At 39.1% G+C, this 13,417-nt stretch overlaps 1 protein-coding gene across 8 annotated transcripts in view; it reads left to right on the top strand.

Annotated features, from left to right (window-relative positions):
- Nucleotides 1-13,417, top strand: part of DTNB (dystrobrevin beta) — a 214,487-nt gene that overhangs the window by 54,412 nt on the left and 146,658 nt on the right. For all 8 annotated transcript variants that reach the window (XR_008238481.1, XM_052809547.1, XM_052809548.1 and 5 more), the window contains one exon: nt 5,201-5,367. Coding sequence is in view for 7 of the 8 variants with exons in the window: in XM_052809547.1 (XP_052665507.1) it covers nt 5,201-5,367 (167 nt within the window). In the remaining variant the exon portion in view is untranslated. The remainder of the gene's footprint in view (nt 1-5,200; nt 5,368-13,417) is intronic.

Here is a 13,417-nt window from a genome sequence, read left to right as displayed (position 1 = left end):
TATAACATAAAAGATGACTACATGGAGCCAGGGCAGTATATGGAGATTTCAAGACAAGGAAGAAGATCGGATTTGGAGTTTGTAGCCCAAAGATTGGTGGTGGAGTGAAGATACCTACATTTGGGTGGGAAACAGTAGTAAGGGATTCTGACCAGAACAGCTTCTGTGGAAATGAGAAGCAGAGGGATTTCTTAAGATCAGAACTGAAGGAGAGGGACATCAGACAGTAAGCGTGCATTCGGTAAGCATAGAGACAAAAGGAACTTGGGGTTAGAGAAGAAAATATGGTCAAATTTTTGTCCTTGGAATCTGAAAACCTAATTGTGTTTATATTTTGATGTTGGAGAGCAAGGGGAACAGACCAAAGTAAATAATAATAAAGAAGGAACAGCTATGACGAGTTTGAGGTAAATCACAAGATGGCACAAGAAAGTCTTTGAACAAATTTGGGATTTGTAGAAGAGAGCAAATTAGAAGTGTCTGTGTAATAGAGGAGGGAAGAAGAGGGGAAAAGTCACATCACATTGTTCTGGTTTTCATTTGGAAGAATTTAACATGTCCTGATCAGAGAAGAAATGGGAATGAAAAGAGAGGAGATTTGAAGATTAATGATTGAAGATTTGAATACTGGTGGCAAAAATACTGTTGAGGCTTTAGCAGAGAGTTAAAGATTACTTACATGAGAAGAGTTTTGGAGGCTGGCAGAGCTGAAAGGAGAAGAGGACACAGCTTTGATGGGAGTGGTTAGTTTTGTGACGAGATTTCTTTCAGGAATACTCGGGAATGCAGGAGCCTGAGCAGAGCTAGTCATGCTGGGGTGGGTCAGACAGGATGGAAAGTAGAAGGATGTGTCCTGCAGCGTGGGGCAGAACGCTTGGGAGGGAATTGAAATACGATGACAGTCACTGACTGTATCAGTTGAAGAAAAAGGGAAAGCAAAAACTTGCAGAATACAGATATGTGATCAGGAGTCAGAAAAAGGAGGAAAAGCCAGACAGGAGAATTGGGTTCATGGTCGAATCTCTCTAGCTGCTTCCCTCTCCTGCCCTTCCTGTGCTTTCCATCAGGAATTGGTCTGCTGGCAGGAGAAAAGGGAGGAAGGAGCAGGTTGTCCCTTTCTTGAAAGACCTGTAGGAGATTTGAGTCTGGAGTACTGGCAGCCAGCAAAGGGAATGACTGAAGACTTGGAAGCAGTGAAAAGTGCAGAGAAGCTTAAACCTCCCACTCCCATATGTGGCAGGGAGCTTTCAGTATAGGGATACCTTCAAAAGAGAAAGGTGTCAACAACAAAAAAACGTTCAGATCACTGAGGCAGAGAAAATGAAGCATGAACATTTTGATTAGAACAAGTATTTCAGAGGCAGGAGAAGAAGAGTAGGAAGGAGAGAGAAAAAATGGATTGGGACATGAGGTGAATTCTTGCGGTCCACAGGCAGGAGGGGTCATGGTGACTCAAGTGTGACTTGGAGTTGGGCCTGTCAATGATGTGAAAAACATTTTCAATTGACCACTTCATGGCAACTACAGTCTAGTTGGATTTACGCAGATGGGAGTGTGGAAAGCAATCTGAACAGGAGAGAAGAGAAATAAAGTTTGCAACAACATATTTTATGGCATTCAGAAATGAACAAAAAAATGGGAAAAGAGTAATACCTACATTTGATCATGACATACCACCTGCCAGTAAGCCAGGAAGGGGAAGACAGCAAGTTGGTACTGGGAAGAAGCATGCTGTTCCACTTCATTTCTTTGTTTCCCATCCATAGCTAAACTTTGTCACTTTCAGAAAAAGACAAAAAAAAAAAAAAAAAAACAACCAAACAAACAAAAAAACCCCACAAACAAACCAAAAAGTGCATCTCTCTGGTTTCTATCTTGATGGCCAGGTACCTTGCCCATGATCTAATAATCTCAGATACTGGTTGTTCTGATCTTCTCTTTACCAATCATTTTGAGAGCATGCTTTTTTCAGTACATTGAGTACTGTCACCATTATTGTTTTGCCTCATGTTTTATTTTATCAGAATGTTGTTATTGCTTTCCTAAATCAAGCATGTAGATTTCAAGTTTTTGATTCTTTGGTTCAGGATGCTGTAGTACTTTTGTCCCCTTTTCATCAATAGTAATCTCTTCTAAATGCATGGAGTCAGAGAAGATAAGAGACATTTTTTAAAAGGTAGGGAAGAAGAGACAAGATCAAGTGGCACGCAGAGGTAGACAGAACATGCTGCGATCAGCTGATACCAGTATATTGGCTTTCATTAAGGTAGTGACCTAATGCTCTGGCTTAACAGGAGACAGCATCCCTGCCACAGGCAGAAAGGATATTGCAGGATAGTGTGGGGCTGGGGGTGCGCAAAAAAAAAAAGCTTTGGTGACCTGTGACCACCCATCTCTGTTCCCAAAGGCAAACTCAAGTGTATGTAAACATTCTTGAAAGATTTGCCTCACTGCTTCTTAAAAATCCTCTATCAAAAACTTTCAACACCTCTTTGGACTTGAAGCTGGGGTGAGATCGGTATTTAAATATTCGTAGGCTGAGAAAGTTTTTCCTAATGTTCTAGCATGAGTTTTTTCTTATTGCAGTTTAAACCCTTAAGTACCTGTTTTTTGGCCACTGGCTCTGGAGAATGTATTGCTATTTTTGTAAGTACCTCTTGCATGTTTGATGATACCTTCTCATAGTCTACTCCCAGCAAAGATGTCTACTAGATATTGTTCAGACAATCCTATTGCTTTCTCCTGTACATACAATTAACCCACATCTTCCTTAAAATGTGATGCCCTAAATCAGACATTTTTGATGATCATTCAGTATGTTTATGAAAAATATTGACCCATTTGTGACTTGGAATAAAGCCCTTTGCTCATCAGATCTTTCCATTTTAACTGCTCTCTGGTCTTTTTCCAATGAGATTCACATCCAAGTTACAGTCCTTTCGTCTACTGTGTATTTCCCATTGTCATGAGAATATCATGGGAGACCAATTTTGTAAGAATGCTGAAGTAAAATGAAAAATTGATGACATTTGATGCCTGTTTCCTATTTTCAAGGTCAATTACTCTGTCATGGTAAAACATTAGGTTGATTTGGCAAATGCCCGTGGCTCATTTCTCTGTTGTTCTTCAGGTGTTCACAATACTTTGCTTTATTATTTGTTCCAGTATGTATTCTACAAGTTAAAATAACATGAGAAGTCAGTAGTTACATAGGTATAACTTCACACCCTTTTAAGGATCATAATTACAATTCCTGTAATGTCCCTTTTAAATCCCCTGCTAGTTTTCTCTCATTCTGTTTTTCTAACTTTGTGAGTATTTTAACCCTCATTAATAATTTGTCCCAGTTTTCACTTCTATAGACTTCCTTTTGAATTTTAGGTTATTAAGGAGCTCTTCAATTTTAGCTATGTTGGTCTTTTACTAAAGTCTGCTCTTTTCTCTGCATTGAGATATTTTATGCTTGTTTCTTTAGCATAACTTTTTTAAGGAACTTTAAGAATTCTCCTAACTCATTTTTCCTCTTGAATTTTTTCTTCTTGTAGCTTACCTACTCATTCTCATGAATTTACTGAAGCCTGCTGCACTGAAGTCATGTTTTCTCTCCTCCACTTCCTAAAATTCACAAAATTACTCTGTTGGCATGTTAACTTAAGGTCATTTGTCATCATCTTTTTCAGCCAGTTTTTTTCTACTGTTCGATCCAAATCTAGAAGTCTTCCTTATCATTGCTTTCTTTACCTTTTTTTATTAAAAAAAAAAAGTCACCAGTTCCTCTACAGTCCATTCCCAAAGGGCATTTGTATATTGAAATCGTCTACCACGATCAAGTCCTTTGCTTTATACAGTGTTGCTACGTGCTGCAATAGAGCATCATCCACCTGATCATCTTGGCTTAATTATCTATGGCATTCCTGATCAGATTAATGCTCAAGTTGTCTTTGCTTTAATTGTTATCTGTGTGTTTTCAACAGTTTTGGCATATGCATCCACTCTTGAGGTAGTAGTCACTTCTGCACTGTTAAACTGGCCAAACCTTCCCATAAGAGCGGTATCTTTCTACATTAACTTTATTGCCCTGTGCAGTATTGCACCAAGTCTCAGTTAGAACAGCTAAGTCATCATTTTTATCACAGATCGAAACTCCAGACTCTTTCTAATTATTTCTCTTGCATCTTTCCGTAGTTTATAATAGACGTATCTAAGAATTTCAGCTGACTGGCCAGTGAGCTGCTCTTTTTTTCCTGTGGTCTTCTCCATAGCAGTTATTTATACCTGTCTGTAACTACTTATGCTCTAGACCCACAGCAATGCTAAACCATTTGCTTCTGTAATTCACCTTCACCTTCATCCTTCCGTTCCATGTCCTGTGCCTTACCTTTTAAGATGCATTTGACATAGTAAGATATCTCCTTTACCTCATTCTCACGTTCCTCTTTTGTTTATCCTGAAGACTTATCTCTTAAATGGAGCAAGCCTGTGATTGTTCATGGGTAGAAGAACAGGGAAGAAGCTTTTTTCTTTTTAATTTTTTTTCAAGCCTGCTTCTAATGGTGGTTCTGCATGTCATACCTAATTTAATTTTCCTGTTCTCAGATGTTAAGGTTTAGAGGTACATTGGGGATTTCTTCAGTTTAAGCTATAGAGGTACAAGAGGCAGCTCACAGTTGGGGAAGAGCAAGGGAGGTTCCTCAGTGAGAGGTGATTCAGAGCAGAAGCCCAACGTGGTGCTCTGAATTTGCCTGTTCTGTGAAAAGCTCTCTCAGCTGACTCTAGGGAAAAGTGATCTCCTTAGGCAGAAATGAGTCCGTGAAGATAGCCTTTCTGCTTTTCCTGTCCACACATACATATTCTCGGTGTTGTTGGACTTCCACGGAGCCTTCTGCGTCTGAGTATCTCCAAGGAGGGAGAAATCTGAAGAAATACTGAGCTTGTCAGATGGAACTGCTATGTTATCATCAACTTAAATTTACGGTTAATCTCACCAAAATTACCTGCTCTACACTCAAAATCCATGACCTCCCCAGAACAACAAGTTGGTTAAGTGGTTAAGAACGTGGGGGTGGGGGGGTGTGGGGGGGTTGTAAGCTCCAATGAAATTTAATGGTCGAGGTTTTCCTAAAGTTCACTTATTACTTTTCTTTTTTTTTTCTTTTTCCTTTTTTTTTTCGGTCCCCCTTCCCTCCCCATCTCCACCAAGTCTTCCATCCTGTGGAATGTTCGTATTGCCGGTGTGAGAGCATGATGGGTTTCCGGTACCGATGCCAGCAGTGCCACAACTACCAGCTCTGTCAAAACTGTTTTTGGCGTGGCCATGCAAATGGTCCTCATAGCAACCAGCATCAGATGAAGGAGCATTCCTCTTGGGTAACTCACCTTTGTTTGTCATGCTGAAACAACCACCTCTGTACTCATTTATTCTGAAAGTTAAAGTTTTTATAGTAGAACTGCACAGTAGGACTTTTAAAGGTTTTCAAATAGCAAATGCATATAAATAGGTAAACTGTACTGTTTTTATTACAAGTAACGTTGTTAATTTATTGATAGTTGTCAATGTATTCAGTGCTGTTTAAAGCACACAAGACAGCACCGTCCTTCTCAAGGCCTTAACACGTGAAAGGGGGAAGAAAACACACATCAGTCCTACTTTTCTTGTATTTTCCTCTCTTCTAGCTTAAAAAGACTTAAAGGTTACAATACCTTTCCTCCCCAGAAAGGTAAACCAGTTAGCATGAATGCTGTGCTTAGAAAGGAACTTTATCCAAGTGGCATCGTTAAAGATAGTATTTCTTCAAGAGAAAAATTCAGTATTGGTATTGTCCTGACAATTGTAAATACATGCATTGAAAACTCTTAACTAATAAGTCCTAAAGAAATTATATGAGAAATAACATTCAGTTAGATGACTATATGATAATCACATCTCAAGAAATAATAGACAATTTTAGATAAAACCCCCTAATTTATGGCAAAAGATTAAGACCAACCTTTTACTTACTCAAAGAGAAGTTCAAATGATGATTGAATTATAATTAGTAATTCATGAGGAAGAGTCATTATAGTATTACTGTTTAATTTAGAAAATAGGGGCTTAATACCATTCAGTAGTTGGAAGGCGAAGATAGGAAAATTCGGTCTTAAATATTGTCCTTTTTTTAACTATGTGGGGGATAAACTTCTGGAATGTTTAATCTGAACTACCAGTAGATTATTATCCCCTTAAGTAGATATAAATCCAGTCTGCATTTTTTTAATACAAAGATGTATCTAAATAGTAGCTCTAACTCTAATGTAGGTATTTCCTTCTGAAGTCTCTGACGTGTGTTTGCAGCAAGTCAGGTTAGATGGACTGTGCCCCATTCTGGTAGTAGGACCTGTGAATCTGTCATCCGGTTTTGTTTCAGTATTAACTTTTGAGGCATTTGATTCTTTCTAGACTGTACAGAATAAGTTGATTTTAAGAGATAATGTGAACTGGAGGAGTGGGAAATTATATAAATGGAAAAGGAGGATATTCAGACTATCACTCTTCTGGTAAATGAAACAGTGCAGGGTTGTTGCATGATCTGAACTGCCGGACTGTCAGAACAATCCCTAGCTTTATCGTGGAGCAGATGGCAGTCTCCCAAGCAGCTCCTAAGGTAAGGTTTAGGAGTTGACACAGGCAAGGAACCATGCCTACTAGACAGCCTGGGTGCAGCCACCTTGCTTTGGAGATCAAGAATTCAGATTACCTGCCATCGGGACCAGGTAGTGGCTCTGGAACTGTTCCCTTCCGTATTCTTCGTGGAGGAGGAGAAGAGGGAATTGCACCTACAGAAGCAACACTAAACGAAGCACAAAACTGGAAGTAGAAGGTTACTGGAAACAGCAGAAGATACTGGGAAACTGAGTTTTTACAGAAGAAAAGGAAAGAAAGTATGAAAGAAAGTGATAGTTGGGAACCTGGAAAGAGGCTGCATTTTAATATCTTATCTAATGAAAACACTGATACATAAAAACAATTGGTCCAGAAGTCTGTAGAAGGAATTTTAGCAGTAGCAAATTTGGCTGTCTTGTACAGAAACAAGATGTAACTCAAACTGGTAAGAAATTGCAGCAGTAGGTGAAATGGAAGGAACACTTTTAAAAGGCGTGCTTATGTAAATCTTTATAGGAGGTTTGTATAGTACAACTATGGAGTTATGCCTAGATGTGAGCCAAAAGAATAAAAGGCATGAAGAGCGAAGGAGATACTTACGTTTGTTGTTCAGCATAGTCAGAATCCACATCAAAGAAAGATGAAAATAAGAGCCTAAAAGTTGCATAAAGGTGAAGGAAAGGCAAAAGATGGAAATGAAGGACAAAAATGGAGAAATCTGTGGGATTCCAGTAAACAATAAGGCAATCATAAGGAGCATTTATATTCCTGTAGTCTAAAGTAATATTTCTGGCTCTAGCTCTAAAAACTTATTTCTGAGCCTTTTTAACCATTTTGTGGATTTTTTTAAGCAACAAAGTGTTTTAAATGGACTAAAAAATTCAGGGATATATAAAATACTACTACAGACTGGGTTGTCTCTTACGAACTGAGCATGGAAGAGGAATCTTGAGAGAGGTCTCTTAAATAGTTTTTCTTTTAATTTTTTTTTAACTTTTGCAAGTCTTGTGTGTCAATTTTATGAAAATTGAAAATTAGTCTTCCTTAATTTAAAAAAAAATATGTCTTAGTTTTGGTTTTGGACTGCGTTGCTAGTTAAATAACAGACAATGAAATCCATCAGTTGGTGAGGTCAGGGAATCTGAAGTGTCTTTTTCACATCAGTCTTCAGTAGGACACTTCTGCCTTCATTAGCTGGGTGATTAGTACTGCTGGTAAGGGGGCAAAGCTGAACCTGATAAGAAGGTGAAGAACATCTGGCAAAGGGAATGAATTTGAAGTTGTCTATTTTGGATTGCTTACATTTTCAAAAAAGGTGCGGTTCCATACAGAAAATTGCAAAGTTCAAGTGAGACTAAGCAACCACAAAGTTTCATGAAGGATACGTGGCTGGGGAGCAGTTCTGCAGAAGACAGTTTGGGGAATGCGGTTGCCTATGAACTGAACACACATCAGCAATGTCAGACTGTTGTGAAAACACTGTATTGGTGTCTAGAAAGGAAGACACGACTGCAAAATGCGCATTGTAAGTCCTTCCTTCTACTGAGCGCTGGTGCAGCTTCAGCTGAAATAGCATGACCTACTTGTGTGTTTACTGAACAATAATTTCTTGAGTGAAGACCCAAAGAATCCTGCTGACCAGATCTGCAGAGATTAGCTGGTACTCTGATACAATGAAAAAAGAAACTTATTTTTCCTGGGTTTCCCATACAGCCAGGTCCAGTTCAGTCTTGTATGGTGTATTTTCAGAGGTTTGGAGCCCTAAGACCCAGAATAAGCATTAATAATAAGTATTTTCATAAGGTTCTTTTTCCTGAAATTCTGAAATGCCTTTGAAAATTTTTGATACTATAAATCATATAGTATGGTGATATTTTAAATATATATATACATATATATATATTACTATAGTGATATTACATATATATGTAAGTTCAGGTAGAAACATTTTTTTGAAAGAGGGATTTTGCTGCATGAACACATTGCTTGTTGGGGCCTGTTTGCGGGGGGGGCGGGGAACACCTTCAAACACTTTCCAAATTTTTCCTTCTGGGCTATTTCAATTTTGTTTTTATTAAATAGCCTTAAACACTGATTCATTTAGTTATGTGCGTGCAGCAGAACTGAAAATCAAATTGTTCATTTTGAAACCATTTAGATTAGTCACTGTTCATTCTGTTTATTTTTTGTTTAGTCTGCTAAACTTAAGCAGTCTCTGTCATCTGTAATTTTCAGGTAAAATGTTAAAATAGCCAAGTACCCTAAGGGCTTGTACCCTAGGGTGTAAGTTCTGATGGTTTCTTAACTGTGGTTGAGTTAGAACGCTCTTCCTGCTATAAATAATGGAATGTTTGTTATTTATAACCACCCTTAACATGGTGGCTTTGGAATATGTATCAACAAACCAAACAAATGTTTAGTTGTTTCTATAGCGATAATATCTATGGCTTCCGTTGGGAAGTCATTATACTGGGTACTAATCAAATCTAAAACAAAAGACAGACCCTTTTATCTACCGAGTTAAAGTCTAGCAATACCGTAAGTAGCTGTTAATAAGATTTTGCTCTCAAAATTACATCTCTTATATTTCTGGTTCATTTAATTTCCCATTTAGACTACCTTAAAGTTGTTGTTTAAAATTTTCGAACATGCTTTTATTCAGTCTCCCAGAAACAAGCTGAAAGGGAACACGGTATGAAATGGTGTGCTCTGCATCCCTGTCACGTTGCTGTCTATGTGTGGACTTCCACCATCACATGGGCTCCTATTTTCAAGTGATGTGAAAAACCCTTTTATAATTCAGCATTTTCCAGCAGAGGGCACGCTGCCCTCGCACACAGACAGATAACAGGCCTGGACATCTGGGGTGACTGTGTACCTTCTCTGCTGAGAGCTGGAGGCAGACATGTGTGCTTTAGCTTCCTTCTTGCAATACCATTTCCATCTATGCATTCCGCTCGCTTCACTTACCTTACTGGCTTCTTTCTACTTAATCCACTTGGCTGCTCAGCACAATTCCTCTGCTGGGAGAAGAGGGAAAGTTCTCTGTGCACTGACTCTGAAAATTTTTTTTGCTTGCTTACCCATTTTCAGTATAGAAGAAGGGCGGATATGCTGCCTTACTTTGTGTTTGCATCCTGTGTGGTTTATGATATTACAAGTAGTATACGTAGAATGAGACAGATATTGGAGGGGAGGGGGGGAAAGAGAGTGAAACGGATAACTTTAAAACCTCAATTTTCAAACAAGTGTTCTTATCAACCAAGTTTCAGTTCAGTTTTTATTACCTACAAATTTCTAAGGCCATCGTAACAATTGTTTACTGGACTCTTTTGGTAGAGGTGGTGTGATTAATAAATAGACAATTAGAAAAAGCTAGAGAGACAACTTTTGGTAACGTAATTTGTAGTTTCCAGCTTTTTAATTCCATGATGGGAGTTTTGGGGTTTTTAAGAGATGTAACCTTTGATAGGAAGGCAGGTGGACAGAGACAGGATCATAGAATAGTTTGGTTGGAAGGGTCCTTAAAGATCATCTAGTTCCAACCCCCCTGCCATGGGCAGGGACACCTTCCACTAGACCAGGTTGCTCAAAGCCCCATCCAGCCTGGGCTTGAACACTTCCAGGAATGGAGCATCCACAACCTCTCTGGGCAACCTGTTCCAGTGCCTCACCACCCCCATAGTGAAGAATAGGATAGGATCTGCAAACCATTCTGAAGTGAAGAGGATCTGGCAACACACAATACAGGTGCAATGGGTTTTCAAACATATGGAACATCACAGTTGCATTTTACTGATAATTTCTCATGTCTTTTGCACATGTAACAGTTTCTCAGTGGTATCTGTCAATAACATACTAGTTTTCCCAGCATAAAGTGGTCAGTCCATTTGCATTTGAGGCACATACCTCAGCCGTGTTTGTTTGTGCAGATCTAGGCAACTCCAAGGGTAATGCTTGTCAGGATGGAGGCGCAACTCAGTTTTGTCTAAACTTGGTTAAGAACGTACGCACTAAGCACTTGCTGTGTTTTCTGTGGGAGGTCCCTTCATAGTATTTTCCTAACTCCCAGGACAGCAAGCTGAATCCCTGCTATTAGAAAGCAGCTGCAGAGCAGTGTTTCCAGCTGCAAGCAGTGTGCATGTCTCGCTGGTCGAGCAGAGCCAGACCCCGCACAGTGCAGTGATGTGCTGACATCTGCCTTCTGGGTCTCTGGGAAAAATCAGTTGAATAGTTGTTCTAGTACTTAAAATGACTTTTATAGGCTAGTTGCATGCTTACGCAGGCATTGCTACATAAGTCATATTTTGTTCATGCTTTATTCATAACTAAGTTGGATAAAACCATGATTGTTTATTAAATAAAAATGTAGAATCTAGAACAGTCCTTGACTGATGTATCGATGATAAATTTACTGAAATAACTGAACCCCAAGTGTTTGGTTTACATTTGATTCTAACTGAGGATGAGTGCCATAGGGAGAGTGATTCCATGGTTAATAGGAAAGGTGTTTTAACCTTACTTTGTGGCTATACAAGCGGAATGTGAAATCACCAGACGTGTACAAGTGCAGAGCCAGGGTCTCCTTCAACTTTTTAGAGGAAAAAAAGAGAACAAACATTTCAGCCTCTCAGAAGTATTTATTTTACTTTTTTTTTTTTGAGCTTTCTCTGGAACCTGGAGAAGTCAGATGTGCTTGCTGGTAGGTAGACACTGTTTTGGATCATGAAAACTGTGTTTGCTGCTACTTATGAACTTCTGCAGCTTGCCACTGCAGTAGCTGCAGAAAGCGTGCATACCAGCCAGTGCTGTGCCTGGAGAGAGACAACTTGTATAATGTTCACCTGATCTGACCTCGATTTCTTGTTCAGTTGAAAAATTTATTAAAATGTATCATCTAGAAAGTGGTAGTGGAAGTGATGTTATAGAAACAGCCTGGATATCTGGATTCATACGTAATTCAGTAGTCCAGCTCTGGCTCTGAACTTCATAGGTATTTCTGAAGACAGAAAACCCAAAAACGTGTATCTCGAATAATCAGCTCAAAAGGAAGGGGATCTACTGGGATGTCTAGTAACTGCATACTGAATTGTAACTATCTGGAGATCATTGATTCCTTAAACACCTAGGTAACTGGTGGCAAACATTTCTCACAAGTTTTATTGTTCCATGTATGATGAAAAAGAAGCAGAAACTGTTTCTTTTGAATATTTATTGATAGACTTGGGAAAAAGGTAAGTATCCTCCACTGATAGGTCTGGATAGGTAAAAGGCTGAGAGAGTTTGCTGAAGAAGGAATCTCAGACTGTAAAAAGATTTGTTGTGCTGAAAAGCAGGAGTTCCACAAGAAGCACTGCAGTTGTTCCTTGCTAATGCACTCAAAACTGCAAAGCGCTACTGGCAGATTGCTAGAGCCAAACTGATACTTTTGCATCTCATGAACCTTTTGGAATAATGCAGAGAAAGAACTTTTCATGAATGTCTTGGCAATTAGATGATCAGTAAAAAGGGAAAGTAAGTTGCTATGTGACTTAACATTTTGGAGGAAAACCAAAAACATGAATACCAGGGTCCAGGAAGGTTGCTGAAACATTGTGTCCAGATAAAGAGCACGTATTTCGTTTATGTGCCTGACTTTTTTTGGATCATCAACCATGCTTACCGTCAGACTGATATAATGGCCACAGCGGTGCAAATCCTGCTGAGTCATGTACTGTGCCCATTTAGGAAGTAAAACAAAATGGATTGCCTGTTAGCCATTCCCAAGAGAGCATGTGGATGAAGCTGAGGGTAGAGCAGCATGTTGTTGGCTGGTTTCTGCAGTTACGCTTCTGTAGCAGAAGGAAATGTTAAGTGGTTGAAAGCCTCTGAAAATAAAGGCACACCAGACTGTTTTCCCATCTAAAGCTGAAGATAAATAAGTCCGTAAATTGGACTCTAGGATGTGTGAAACCTTTTTCAAAGTCTGAAATTCTTTATTAATTTTAACTACTTATTTGGAGTTGGAATTTATTAATATAGGGGATTTTGCAATGGTACATCCAAGCTCCAAACTGACTGAGATCCTGTTGTGACAAAAGTTGCAGATACTTCATAAAACATAGTTTGCCCCCAGCTATTTACAAATACAGGTTGAAGTCAGGAAGGAACGAGATGAACAGCTGGGGAGGAAGAAGTTGTAAAAATACAGTAGTGCTAGTGATGGGCAAGTGGATGTGTTATTTGGGGAGGTTCACAGTGGTGGTGTCCGTGATGGGGAAGGGGATAGTGGTATTTGTGGTGGTGGTGGTGGTAGATGAGAGGATTATGTTACTCTGGAGCTTTCTGTTTGTTTTTTCTGCTTTTTTGAAGGGGAGAGTATCTTACAGACAGTATCAAACAGGCAAGAGGTTAAGATTAGCAACAATGATGAGAGAGAGGTGGTTTTTATTAGAAATCACTAAAGTAGAACTCAGCTAATTGAAAGAAAAAAATAGCTGTTTCTCCGGGAAATGAGATACCCGTAAGAGGTATACTTGCCTGTGAAGTAGCATGCTCATTCTGCCTGCTGTGCTCTTTTCACTGTCAGCTGCACTGAGAAGCATTATCAAGAAGTTGGGATCAATGGAAATTATCTTTCCCCTATAATTTTCAGAAAGTGAAGCTGCAGTAGTGGCTCAATTGTACAGCATTCTAGACAGCACTGCGTTTGTTTGACAAAATAAATGGTGGGGTAGCACAATAGGATATAGTGTTTGTTACCACAATGGAAAAAACACTTTAAAATAGCCTAAAAAT

The sequence above is a fragment of the Harpia harpyja genome, chromosome 15 (assembly GCF_026419915.1).
Source record: "Harpia harpyja isolate bHarHar1 chromosome 15, bHarHar1 primary haplotype, whole genome shotgun sequence".
NCBI lineage: Eukaryota > Metazoa > Chordata > Aves > Accipitriformes > Accipitridae > Harpia > Harpia harpyja.
Note: the sequence above shows the minus strand (reverse complement) of the source record. Positions and strands in the feature narration are given on the sequence as shown.